Here is a 14,813-nt window from a genome sequence, read left to right as displayed (position 1 = left end):
GAAGGGCCGTGGATGTCGTCTATATGGACTTTAGTAAAGCGTTTGACAAAGTCCCTCATGGTAGGCTGGTGAAAAAGGTTGGATCTCATGGGATAAAGGGGGAGGTGGCTAGATGGGTAGAGAACTGGCTTGGTCACAGAAGACAGAGGGTGGTAGTGGAAGGGTCTTTTTCCGGCTGGAGGCCTGTGACTAGTGGTGTTCCGCAGGACTCTGTATTGGGACCTCTGCTGTTTGTGATTTATATAAACGATCTGGAAGAAGGTGTAACTGGGGTGATCAGTAAGTTTGCGGACGACACAAAATTGGCAGGACTTGCAGATAGTGAGGAGCATTGTCAGAAGCTACAGAAGGATATAGATAGGCTGGAAATTTGGGCAAAGAAATGGCAGATGGAGTTCAATCCTGATAAATGCGAAGTGATGCATTTTCGTAGAAATAATGTAGGGAGGAGCTATACGATAAATGGCAGAACCATAGTGGGTGTAGATACGCAGAGGGACCTGGGGGTGCAAGTCCACAGATCCTTGAAGGTGACGTCACAGGTGGAGAAGGTGGTGAAGAAGGCATATGGCATGCTTGCCTTTATAGGACGGGGTATAGAGTATAAAAGTTGGGGTCTGATGTTGCAGATGTATAGAACGTTGGTTCGGCCGCATTTGGAATACTGCGTCCAGTTCTGGTCGCCACACTACCAGAAGGACGTGGAGGCTTTGGCGAGAGTACAGAGGAGGTTTACCAGGATGTTGCCTGGTATGGAGGGGCTTAGTTATGAGGAGAGATTGGGTAAACTGGGGTTGTTCTCCCTGGAAAGACGGTGAATGAGGGGAGACTTAATAGAGGTGTATAAAATTATGAAAGGCATAGATAGGGTGAACGGTGGGAAGCTTTTCCCCAGGTCGGTGGTGACGTTCATGAGGGGTCATAGGTTCAAGGTGAAGTGGGGGAGGTTTAACACAGATATCAGAAGGACATATTTTACACAGTGGGTGGTGGGGGCCTGGAATGCGCTGCCAGGCAAGGTGGTGGAGGCGGACACACTGGGAACATTCAAGACTTATCTAGACAGCCATATGAACGGAGTGGGAATGGAGGGATACAAAAGAATGGTCTAGTTTGGACCAGGGAGCGGCACAGGCTTGGAGGGCCGAAGGGCCTGTTCCTGTGCTGCATTGTTCTTTGTCCTTTGTTTGTTCTATACTGGGACAGAAAGGAACTGTATTATTGGGACAGGTTCCATCTGAACCGGAAGGAACCAGGATCCTTGTGGAATAGATAAACAGGCAGTCTCATGAACTAATAAATAATAGTTCAAAAACAAATAAAAACACAAGAGAGAAAGTAAGAGTCAAAAATTATGCTTCAGGCAATTCAGATAAAGAGAAAAACTTGGGTGGCAGGATAGCCCAGTGGTTAACACTGCTGCCTCACAGCACCAGAGACCCAGGTTCAATTCCAGCCTTGGGTGACTGTGTGGAGTTTGCATGTTTTCCCTGTGTCTGCGTGGGTTTCCTCCCACAGTCCAAAGATGTACAGGTTAGGTGGACTGGCCATGATAAATTTCCCGAGTGTCCCAAGTTGTGTAGGTTAGGTGGATTAGCCATGATCAATGCAAGGGGTTAAAGACTTGATGGGCCAAATGGCCTCCTCCTGCACAGTAGAGATTCTATGATTTTATGATAAAAGATATAAAGTAAGTAAATGATGAGAGAGTAATAGGAAATAGGTGAGTAAAACAGCAGGACAGATCAGCGTGTTCAGCCCAAATGAGAACTCTTTACACAAACACACTGCAGGTGCAAATTCAACTTGGGGGGAATTACACAGTAGCCATTACCAAGACATGGCTGCAAAATGGTCAGGACCAGGGATTAATAGACCAGGCTACAAGGTCTACAGGAAAGCTAGGGAAATGAGAAAGGGAGAGGAGGAGCCTCAATAATTAAAGAGGAAATCATTTCAATGATAAAGGAGAATATAATGAGGGGTCATCGGGCAGCATACACTTTATGGTAGAAATAGAAAGAATTTAAGTGGGAACTCTATAGCATATGCTCTGTAGCATCTATGAAATGGGAGAATGTGTATATGCAGAGATTAGACTAGTATGTAGCGAGAGGGGAATGGTTGTAATGGGAGATTTTAACGTTAATGTTGACTGGGATAAGTATACTAGTACAATGCAGAAAGGTAGTGAATTTTGAGCGTCTTGATAGTTTTCTGCAGCAGTATGTCATAGAGTCAAAAAGGCCACATTAGTTTAAATAATTTTTTAAAAATTAATTCGTGGGACATGGGCGTCGCTGGCTGGCCAACATACATCACCAATCCCTAGTTGCCCTTGAGAAGGTGGTGGTGAGCTGCCTTCTTGAATCTCTGCAGTCCACGTTCTGTATGTTGACCCACAATGTCGTTAGGGAGGGATTTCCAGGATTTTGACCCAGTGACAGTGAGGGAACGGTGAAATATTTCCAAGTCAGGATGGTGAGTGGCTTGGAGGGGAACTTGCAGGTGATGGTGTTCCCATGTATCTGCTGCCCTCATCCTTCTAGATTCAAGTGGTCATGGGTTTGGAAGGTGCTGCCTAAGGATCTTTGGTGAATTGCTGCAGTGCATCTTGTAGATAGTACACACTGCTGCTACTGAGCGTCGGTGATGGAGGGAGTGGATGTTTGTAGAAGTGGTGCCAATCAAGCGGGCTGTTTTGTCCTGGCTGGTGTTGAGCTTTTTGAGTGTTGTTGGAGCTGCACCCATCCAGGCAAGTGTGGAGTATTCCATCACACTCCTGACTTGTGGATGGCGAATAGGCTTTGGGAGTCAGGAAGTGAGTTACCCGTCGCATTATTCCGAGCTCTGACCTGCTCTTGTAGCCACTGTGTTTATGTGGCGAGTCCAGTTGAGTTTCTGGTCAATGGTAACCTCAAGGATGTTGACAGTGGAGGATTCAGTGATGGTAACACCACTGAATGACATGCGGCGGTGGTTAGAGTGTCTCTTATTGGTGATGGTTATTGCCTGGCATTTGTGTGGCGTGAATGTTACTTGTGGACCCAAGCCTGGACATTGTCCAGATCTTGCTGCATTTGAATATGGATTGCTTCAGTAACTGAGGAGTCACAAGTGGTGCTGAACATTGTGCAGTCATCGGCGAACATGCCCACTTCTGACCTTATGACAGAGGGAAGGTCATTGATGAAGTAGCTGAAGATAGTTGGGTCTGGGATATTACACTGAGAGACTCCTGCAGAGATGTCCTGGAGCTGAGATAACTGACTCTCCACAACCATCTTCCTATGTACCAGGTATGACTCCAACCAGCAGAGAGTTTGCCCCCTGCTACCCATTGACTCCAGTTTTGCTAGGGCTCCTTGATGCCACACTAGGTCGAATGTGGCCTTGATGTCAAGGGCTGTCACTCTTACCTCACCTCTGGAATTCAGTTGTTTTGTCCATGTTTGAACCAAGGCTGTAATGAGGTCAGGAGCTGAGTGACCCTGGCGAAACCCAAACTGGGCATCACTGAGCAGGTTATTGCTGAGCAGGTGCTGCTTGCTAGCACTGTCAATGACCCCTTCCATCACTTTACTGATAATCAAGAGTCGACTGATTGGGTGGTAATTGGCCAGATTTAGTCAATAGCCTGATGGATAATGAAAATTTATCCAGTATTAATCATAATATAGAATCGGAGAAATCTTTTGGTTCAGAAAGAAGCCACTTGGCCCAATGTCCCTGCGCCAGCCAAAAAACAACCACCCATCCTAATCCCACTTTCCAACATGTAGTCTCTCGTCCTGCAGGCACTTAAGATGCAAATCCAGACCCCTTTTAAATGAGCTGACAGTTTCTGCCTCTATTACCCTTTCAGGCAGAGTTCCAGACCTCCACAACCCTCTAGTGATTTTTTTTCCCTCATCTCCCCTCTAATCTTTTTGCCAACTACTTTAAGTCTATGCCCCCTAGTCAGCGACTTCTCTGTAAAGTAAACATACTCTTCCGATTCATTCTATCCAGACCCTTCACAATTTTGGATTTTTGAATCAAATCTCCCCTTAGTCCTATATGTTGTAACTCCAGCTGTTTGAAACAGCTCCACGATTTAGTAGGACTGACTTCAATGAGATAATCATGATGTGGAGATGCCGGCGTTGGACTGGGGTAAACACAGTAAGAAGTTTAACAACACCAGGTTAAAGTCCAACAGGTTTATTTGGTAGCAAAAGCCACACAAGCTTTCGAGGCTCTGAGCCCCTTCTTCAGGTGAGTGGGAATTCTGTTCACAAACAGAACTTATAAGACACAGACTCAATTTACATGAATAATGGTTGGAATGCGAATACTTAAGTATTCGCATTCCAACCATTATTCATGTAAATTGAGTCTGTGTCTTATAAGTTCTGTTTGTGAACAGAATTCCCACTCACCTGAAGAAGGGGCTCAGAGCCTCGAAAGCTTGTGTGGCTTTTGCTACCAAATAAACCTGTTGGACTTTAACCTGGTGTTGTTAAACTTCTTTCAATGAGATAAAACAGGAAGTATTCACAGTAAATGAGATAAATCTGTCAGTGAATAAAATGATGAAAGATCAGTGGGAGATGATCAAAAAATATTGTGATAAACATCTAGATTACACCTCTAAAGGGCAAAATTTCAATTAGCCAAAACTAAAAACACACATGAACAATTAAAGAGATAAGAGACAATATATTACAAAAAGGATAAGCATAATACGGAACCTTGTCAATGGACAGAATCTATTCTAAAGGACATGTTAACTGGGTAGATAGAAAATAATGGTGAGATTGGCCAGAGTTAACGTGGATTTATGAAAGAGATATCATGTTTGACAAACCTTTCGGGAGTTTTTTTTAAGAGAACGTTACTGGCACGATGGGCAAGGGAGAACCAGTGGATGCGATGTATTTAGATTTTCAGAAAGCTTACCAAAAGGTCCCTCACAAGACAAAAGAACAGAATGCCAGAAGTGACAGCTCTTGACATCAAGGCAACATTTGACCGAGTATGGCATCAACGAGCCCTAGCAAAACTGGAGTCAATGGGAATCGGGAAAAACTCTCCTCTCCATACTTGGCACAAAGGAAGATGTTTGTGGTGATTGGAGATCAATCATCTCAGCTCCAGGACATCACTGCAGGGGTTCCTCAGGGTAATGTCCTAGGCCCAACCATCTTCAGTTGATTCATCACCAATCTCCTTTCCATTACAAGGTCAGAAGTGGAGATGTGCGCTGACAACTGCACAATGTTCAGCACCATTCACAACTCCTCAGATACTGAAGCAGTTTACAGTGGCACATTGGTTAGCACTGCTGCCTCACAGCACCAGGGACCCAGGTTTGATTCCAGCCTTGGGTGACTGCCTGTGTGGAGTTTGCATGTTCTCCCCGTGTCTGCTAGGGTTTCCTCCGGGTGCTCCGGTTTCCTCCCACAGTCCAAAGATGTGCTGGTTAGGTGAATTGGCCATGCTAAATTGCCCCTTAGTTCTCAAAGATGTGAAGGTTAGGGGAATTAGCGAGGAAAATGCATGAGGTTACAGGGATAGGGCCGGTGGCGGGGGGCGGGGGGGATGCTCTGTTAGAGATTTGGTGCAGATTTAATGGGCCGAATGGCATCCTTCTGCACTGTAGGGAGTCTCTGATTCTATGTCCAAATAGAACCATAGAACCATAGAACATTACAGCACAGAACAAAGAACAAAGAATAGTACAGCACAGGAAACAGGCCCTTCGGCCCTCCAAGCCTGTGCCGCTCATTGGTCCAACTAGACAATTCGTTTGTATCCCTCCATTCCCAGACTGCTCATGTGACTATCCAGGTAAGGCTTAAATGATGCCAGCGTGTCTGCCTCCACCACCCTACTTGGCAGCGCATTCCAGGTTCCCACCACTCTCTATGTAAAAAACATCCCTCTGATATCTGAGTTATACCTCGCCCCTCTCACCTTGAGCCCGTGACCCCTCGTGATCGTCACCTCCGACCTGGGAAAAAGCTTCCCACTGTTCACCCTATCTATACCCTTCATAATTTTGTGTACCTCTATTAGGTCTCCCCTCATTCTCCGTCTTTCCAGGGAGAACAACCCCAGTTTACCCAATCTCTCCTAATAACTAAGACCCTCCATACCAGGCAACATCCTGGTAAACCTTCTCTGCACTCCCTCCAAAGCCTCTACGTCCTTCTGGTAGTGCGGCGACCAGAACTGGACGCAGCACTCCAAATGTAGCCTAACCAGCGTTCTGTACAGCTGCAACATCAGATGCCAGCTTTTATACTCTATACCCCATCCTATAAAGGCAAGCATACCATATGCCTTCTTCACCACCTTCTCCACCTGTGCTGCCACCTTCAAGGATTTGTGGACTTGCACACCTAGGTCCCTCTGTGTTTCTATACTCTTGATGGCTCTGCCATTTATTGTATAACTCCCCCCTACATTAGTTCTTCCAAAATGCATCACTTCGCATTTATCTGGATTAAATTCTAACTGCCATTTCTCCGCCCAATTTTCCAGCCTATCTATATCCTGCTGTATTGTCCGACAATGTTCATCGCTATCCGCAAGTCCAGCCATCTTCGTGTCATCCACAAACTTGCTGATAACACCAGTTACACCTTCTTCCAAATCATTTATATATATCACAAATAGCAGAGGTCCCAGTACAGAGCCCTGCGGAACACCACTGGTCACAGACCTCCAGCCGGAAAAAGATCCTTCGACTGTTACCCTCTGTCTCCTGTGGCCAAGCCAGTTTTCTACCCATCTAGTCACCTCTCCTTGTTTCCCATGAGCCTTAACCTTCTTAACCAACCTGCCATGAGGGACTTTGTCAAATGCCTTACTGAAATCCATATAGACGACATCCACGGCCCTTCCTTCGTCAACCGTTTTTGTCACTTCCTCAAAAAACTCCACCAAATTTGTAAGGCACGACCTCCCTCTTACAAAACCATGCTGTCTGTCACTAATGAGATTGTTCCGTTCTAAATGCGCATACATCCTGTCTCTAAGAATCCTCTCCAACAACTTCCCTACCACGGACGTCAAGCTCACCGGCCTATAATTACCCAGGTTATCCCTGCTACCCTTCTTAAATAACGGTACCACATTAGCTATCCTCCAATCCTCAGGGACCTCACCTGTGTCCAATGAAGAGACAAAGATTTCCGTCAGAGGCCCAGCAATTACATCTCTTGTCTCCCTGAGCAGTCGAGGATAGATGTCATCAGGCCCTGGGGATTTGTCAGTTTTAATGTTCCCTAAAAAACCTAACACTTCCTCCCTTGTAATGGAAATTCTCTCTAATGGGTCAACACCTCCCTCTGAGACACTCCCAGTCAACAAGTCCCTCTCCTTTGTGAATACCGATGCAAAGTATTCATTTAGGATCTCCCCTATTCCCTTGGGTTCTAAGCATAATTCCCCTCCTTTGTCCCTGGGAGGTCCGACTTTTTCCCTGACAACTCTTTTGTTCCTAACATATGAATAAAATGCCTTAGGATTCTCCTTAATCCTGTCTGCCAAGAACAGGTCTTTTGGCCCTTCTTGCCTGTGCCGAACCATTTTTGTGCCTAGTCCCACTGACCTGCACTTGGACCATATCCCTCCACACCCCTCTCATCCATGTGCCTGTCCAAGTTTTTCTTAAATGTTAAAAGTGAGCCCGCATTCACCACCTCATCGGGCAGCTCATTCCAAACTTCCACCACTCTCTGTGTGAAGAAGCCCCCCCTAATATTCCCTTTCAACTTTTCCCCCCTCATCCTTAACCCATGTCCTCTAGTTATTTTCTCCCCTAGCCTCAGTGGAAAAAGTGTGCTTGCATTCACTCTATCTATACCCATCATAATTTTATACACCTCTATCAAATCTCCCCGCATTCTTCTACGCTCCAGGGAATAAAGTCCTAACCTATTCAATCTTTCTCTGTAACTCAGTTTCTCAAGTCCCGGCAACATCCTTGTAGACCTTCTCTGCACTCTTTCAATGTTATTAATATCCTTCCTGTAATTAGGTGACCAAAACTGCTCACAATACTCTAAATTCAGCCTCACCAATGAGACCAAATACAACCTCACCATAACATTCCAACTCTTATACTCAATACTTTGATTTATAAAGGCCAATGTACCAAAAGCACACTTTACGACCCTATCCACCTGTGACGCCACTTTTAGGGAATTATGTATCTGTATTCCCAGATCCCTCTGTTCTACTGCACTCTTCAGTGTCCTACCATTTACCTTGTATGTTCTACCTTGGTTTGTCCTTCCAAAGTGCAATACCTCACACTTGTCTGCATTAAACTCCATCTGCCATTTTTCAGCCCATTTTTCTAGCTGGTCCAAATCCCTCTGCAAGCTTTGAAAACCTTCCTCACTGTCCACTACACCTCCAATCATTGTATCATCAGCAAACTTGCTGATCCAATTTACCACATTATCATCCAGATCATTGATATAGATGACAAACAACAATGGACCCAGCACTGATCCCTGTGACACACCACTAGTCACAGGCCTCCACTCAGAGAAGCAATCCTCCACTACCACTCTCTGGCTTCTTCCATTGAGCCAATGTCTAATCCAATTTACGACCTCTCCATGTATACCTAGCGACTGAACCTTCCTGACTAACCTCCCATGCAGGACCTTGTCAAAGGCCTTACTGAAGTCCATGTAGACAACATCCACTGCCTTCCCTTCATCCACTTTCCTGGTAACCTCCTCGAAAAACTCTAATAGATTGGTTAAACATGACCTACCACGCACAAAGCCATGTTGACTCTCCTAATAAGTCCCTGTCTATCCAAATATTTGTAGATCCTATCTCTTAATACTCCTTCCAATAATTTACCTACTACTGGCATCAAACTTACCGGCCTATAATTTCCCGCATTACTTTTTGAGCCTTTTTTAAACAACGGAACAACATGAGCTATCCTCCAATCATCCGGCACCTCACCCGTGGATACTGACATTTTAAATATATCTGCCAGGGCCCCTGCAATTTCAACACTAGTCTCCTTCAAGGTCCGAGGGAATACCCTGTCCAGTCCTGGGGATTTATCTACTCTGATTTGCCTCAAGACAGCAAGCACCTCCTCCCCTTTAATCTGTATAGGTTCCATGACCTCCCTACTTGTTTGCCTTATTTCCATAGACTCCATGCCAGTTTTCTTAGTAAATACGGATGCAAAAAACCCATTTAATATCTCTCCCATTTCTTTTGGTTCCATACATAGCCGACCACTCTGATCTTCAAGAAGACCAATTTTATCCCTTACTATCATTTTGCTCTTAATATACCTGTAGAAGCTCTTAGGATTATCTTTCACCTTGTCTGCCAAAACAACCTCATGTCTTCTTTCAGCCCTCCTGATTTCTTTCTTAAGTAGTTTCTTACACTTTTTATACTCCTCAAGCATCTTAATTGCTCCCTGTTGCGTATACATGTCGTACATCTCTCTCTTCTTCTTTATCAGAGTTCCAATATCCCTCGAGAACAAAGGTTCCTTATTCTTATTCACTTTGCCTTTTATCCTGACAGGAACATACAAACTCTGCACTCTCAAAATTTCTCCTTTGAAGGCCCCCCACTTACCATTCACATCCTTGCCAGAGAACAGCCTGTCCCAATCCATGCTTTTTAGATCCTTAATCCTAAATACAGCAAGGATAATATCTAGGCTTGAGCTGACAAGTAGCAAGTAACATTCGCATCACACAAGTGCCAGGTAATAACCATCTCCAACAAGAGAGACGCTAATGATCGTCCCTTGATATTCAATGGCGTTACCATCACTGAATCCCCCACTATCAACATCCTCAGGGTTACTATTGACCAGAAGCTGAACTGGGCTAGCCACATAAATACTGGACCAGCGCAGGTCAAAGGCTAGGAATCCTGCAGCGACTTCTTGACTCCCTAAAGCCTGTCCATCATCTACAAGGCACAAAAGTCAGGAGTGTGATGGAATACTCTCCACTTGCCTGGATGAGTGGAGCTCCAACAACACTCAAGAAGCTCAACACAGAAGCAGCCCGCTTGATTGCTGCCCCTTCCACAAACATTCAATCCCTCCACCACCAACGACAGTGGCGGCCGTGTGTATCATCTACAAGCTGCCCTACAGGAACTTACAAAGGCAGCACCTTTCAAATCTATGACCATTACCATCTAGAAAGACAAAGGCAGCAGAGACCTGGGAACACCACTACCTGGAGTTTCCCCTCCAAGACATTCACCATCCTGACTTGGAAATATATTTCCATTCTTTTATGGCAGCGGCAGAGAGGCACATGGGCACAGCACTTACCTCCTTCCCACTCACAGAGTACAAGTCACCAGGTCCATATTTGTCAGGACTTGTGCCAAAGACCGCTTGGTGGACTTCCCACTGGGTGGGGGGAGGGTGGCTGATACAGTGCCAGATGCTGTTGAATCAGGCTTCCAGTCCAATAATTAAATACATTTTAGCAGTTTTGAATATTCATTGAGTTCCCACCCACTCCGGGCAGGAACCTCCTCAGGGCCACAGTGGCAGGTTGGGAGCAATATGACGGGTTTGATGCCCAGCGAGAATCACGTTTTAGGCCCAATGCCTGATTCGCTGAAAGATTCGTACAATTCATCAAACGTTCTTTAAACATTTCAAGAGAGCAAGGTTTGTTATCACGCCATGTGAATAGTTTTTTGGCATCTTATCGAAACACTACTCATGCAACTCCCCAAAGTTCACCTGCATTACTATTCTGAAAGAGAAAGTTGAGAACTCTATTTGATTTGTTAGTGTATAACAGTAAAAATTGTTACGGAAAACTTAGTTGACTCTGAGTTGCCTTTGATTGTGTCAGTGCTACTACACCGAGTGAGAATGATACAGACTCAGTTCTCAGAGAAGAAGTGTCTACTGAAGTTCCAAATCATTCTCTGGGTCGGTCATGGACAGCCAAATTCCAGAATGCCATATACAGCCAAAGAGGAATAGACGTCCTCATGATCGACTTTCGTATTGACTGTGTACAATAATTAATGATCCATAGTACTGTGTCCAGAGTATTACTGACCCTATACATAATATGGTAGTAATTTGCTGTCATGACCAATGAAGTAAAAAGGGGGGATGTAATATATTTAAAAGGGTTGCAGGTTGCTTTAACAGCTCATTTGACGGTGATGTCAGTTGGGTGTTTGCAGAGACTGCTGTTTTACTTTCAGTTTCTACTCTGCGCAGAGAACAGCTGGAATAAATCTGTTATGCGTTACTTTGAATCCATGTGTGCAAACCAAGACTTTTCTTTCTGTGTAAAACTCACAATCCCTAACATAGTTAGGGCATTACATGGGCATTGTTAACTGGGCATTTATTGCCCATCCATTCCTAATTGCTTTTCGACGGAATGGCTTGCTGGGTCATTTTAGAGGGGGGTTTAAGAATCACATTGCTGTGGTTCTGAAGTCATTTGTAGGCCAGACCAGATGAGGTTAGCAGATTTTCTAAAGGACATTAGTGAACAATGGTTTCATGGTCATCATTAGACTTAACTGCAGAATTTTATTGAATTCAAATTTCACCTTCTGTCCTGGTGGAATTCGAACCTGGGTCCCCACAGCATTGCTCTTGGTCTCCAGATTACTAGTCCAGTGACAATACCATTACAGCACTGCCTCCCATCACTGGAATATCACTCGGACTATCTTCTCCGATATCACCCTGAGGAAATCATTAGCTACAACCGATACCAGGTCCCACTCAAACAACAAAAGAGGTAAATATACAAGTTGTTGCCTGGTTACATAGAACATAGAACAGTACAGCACAGAACAGGCCCTTCAGCCCACGATGTTGTGCCGAGCTTTATCTGAAACCAAGATCAAGCAGCTGTTAAGCAGCTGTTCACTATCAGCTTTTCAGACTCAATTAATATGCAAAGTATTTCTAACAATTCATATAGTTTCACTGCAATAAATTCCAGCCCCTCTCAGACACATTGCATCAACAGGGCTGCCACCTTGCACAGCCCCTAGCTGTCTCACACAGCCCCCTCTGTAGCCCCACTCTCACACAGCCCCTTCACCACCTCCCACACAGCCCCCTCTGTAGCCCCACTCTCACACAGCCCCTTCACCACCTCCCACACAGCCCCCTCTCCACCCCCACCCTCACACAGCCCCCTCACCACCCCCCACCACCACCTCACACAGCCCCCTCTCCACCCCCACCCTCACACAGCCCCCTCACCACCCCCCACCACCACCTCACACAGCCCCCTCTCCACCCCCACCCTCACACAGCCCCCTCACCACCCCCCCTCACACAGCCCCCTCACTATCTCCCCCACACAGCCCCCTCTCCACCCCTACACAGCCCCCTCTCCAGCCCCATCCCCACACAACCCACTCTGCACCCCCACTCTCACACAGCCCCCACCTGGAGTTCAGTTACTAGTGGTGTACCGCAAGGATTTGTTTTGGGGCCACTGCTGTTTGTCATTTTTATAAATGACCTGGATGAGGACATAGAAGGATGGGTTAATAAATTTGCGGATGACACTAAAGTCGGTGAAGTTGTGGACAGTGTGGAAGGATGTTGCAGGTTACAGAGGGACATAGATAAGCTGCAGAGCTGGGCTGAGAGGTGGCAAATGGAGTTTAATGCGGAAAAGTGTGAGGTGATTCACTTTGGAAGGAGTAACAGGAATACAGAGTACTGGGCTAATGGTAAGATATTTGGTAATGTGGATGAACAGAGGGATCTGGGTGTCCATGTGCATAGATCCCTGAAAGTTGGCACCCAGGTTGATAGGGTTAAGAAGGCGTATGGTGTGTTAGCTTTTATTGGTAGAGGGATTGAGTTTCGGAGCCAGGGGGTCATGTTGCAGCTGGACAAAACTCTGGTGTGGCCGCACTTGGAGTATTGTGTACAGTTCTGGTCGCCGCATTATAGGAAGGATGTGGAAGCATTGGAAAGGGTGCAGAGGAGATTTACCAGGATGTTGCCTGGTATGGTGGGAAGGTCTTATGAGGAAAGGCTGAGGGGCTTGAGGCTGTTTTCGTTAGAGAGAAGAAGGTTAAGAGGTGACTTAATAGAGGCATACAAGGTGATCAGAGGATTAGTTAGGGTGGACAGTGAGAGCCTTTTTCCTCGGATGGTGATGGCTAGCACGAGGGGACACAGCTTTAAATTGAGGGGTGATAGATATAGGACAGATGTCAGAGGTAGGTTCTTTACTCAGAGAGTAGTAAGGGCGTGGAATGCCCTGCCTGCAACAGTAGTGGGCTCGCCAACATTAAGGGCATTTAAATGGTCATTGGATAAACATATGGATGATATTGGAATAGTGTAGATTAGATGGGCTTTAGATTGGTTTCACAGGTCGGCGCAACATCGAGGGCCAAAGGGCCTGTACTGCGCTGTAATGTTCTATGTTCTATGCTCACCTCCACCCCCACACAGCCCCCTCTGCACCACCCCCTCACCCAGCCCCTCTCCAGTCCTGCCACTGCCATGTGCAGGCCCCTTGCCAATGGCTCCACTTTCCTTGACTTACCCAAGGGCTTCTACAAAGCCAAAAGCTAGAATCAGCAATTCTGCGGTTCACCAACTCCCGGGATAATATTGGGGATTGTGCATTGTACTGCAGCGGGCACTCCTAAATTCCAGACCTAAGATTTTAAAACATCCCATTGCACTGTGAGTGGATCCCCATGGGAGTACCAGCTCCCCACTGCAGCACCTCACTGGAACCCAGACTGCTGAAATAGCCTCCTCACCGCAGTGTCAGTGGTTTTCAGAGCAGATGCAGCCTTTCTTTTGCACCATGTCAGTGGATCCCAGAGCACATAGAGGCTCCCCGTTGAAATGTTGCAATGGCTCCCAGGGCAGATTATCAATTACCTGATCAATGTTGACAGACGAAACGTTTGAGCAGCTGTCAAAGGTTCCTTGCTGGCTGCAGCTTCAGTCAGTAGAATTGTGTAGAAGATTTCAGTGTCAAAATCTCACTTGCTCAATGTGGAATCAAGCTGCAAGTTGGCTGCTTTTCAAGTAGGTTCTGCTCTAACGCTGCCTGTTATTTGAAAAAGAAAGATGGAATTTATGGATTTGGAGACAGTATTTGGCCCCTCCAGCCTGTTCTGACATTCAAATGATGGCTGATCTGTACCTCAGCTCCATCTCCACCTTTGTTCCATATTCCTTCATACTCTAACTCAACAAAAGTCTCTGCACCTATCTTGAATATTACAATTGACACCCAGAATCCACAGCTTCTGGGGGGAGAGTGTTCCAGATTCTCACTCCACTTTGTGTTAAAAAGTGCTTCCAGACATCACCGCAGACCAGCCCAGCTCACTCAGCTCCCTTTTGTTCTGGAATCTTCCACCAGAGGAAATAACTTCACTTTATTCAGTGTATCAAATTATTTTATCATCATTTTAAACAAGTCAATCCAATCACCTCTCCTTTTAAACACACGGTAATGCAACTAAGAAATCTTCCCTCATAATTTAACTCTTTAAGCTTTGGTATTGCATTTCAGTAGCACCTTTCACAACTCTGGATGTCCTAAAGTGCTTCACAGCTGAATAAGCAACTCTTGAGGTGCAAGTACTGTTGTGATATAAATTTGCCCGCAGCAAGTTGCCACAAACAGCACTGTAACTCGACAATCGGTTTCCCTGATATTGGTTGAGGAATAATCATTCACCAGGCACCAGGGATAACTCCCCTGCTCTTCTTTAAATGGTATCGTGCAATCTTTCATATCCGCCTGTGAGGACAGGCAGAGCCTCCG

General features: G+C 45.7%; 1 protein-coding gene across 1 annotated transcript in view; it reads right to left on the bottom strand.

Moving 5' to 3' along the window:
* tmem63c (transmembrane protein 63C) overlaps positions 1–14,813 on the bottom strand; it is a 161,320-nt gene that overhangs the window by 136,369 nt on the left and 10,138 nt on the right. Inside the window, exon 4 of the mRNA XM_078233152.1 lies at positions 13,916–13,976. Coding sequence (XP_078089278.1) covers positions 13,916–13,976 — 61 coding nt within the window. The remainder of the gene's footprint in view (positions 1–13,915; positions 13,977–14,813) is intronic.

The sequence above is a fragment of the Mustelus asterias genome, chromosome 18, assembly GCF_964213995.1.
Source record: "Mustelus asterias chromosome 18, sMusAst1.hap1.1, whole genome shotgun sequence".
NCBI classification, from domain to species: Eukaryota; Metazoa; Chordata; class Chondrichthyes; order Carcharhiniformes; family Triakidae; genus Mustelus; species Mustelus asterias.
This window is presented reverse-complemented; position numbering and strand designations above follow the sequence as displayed.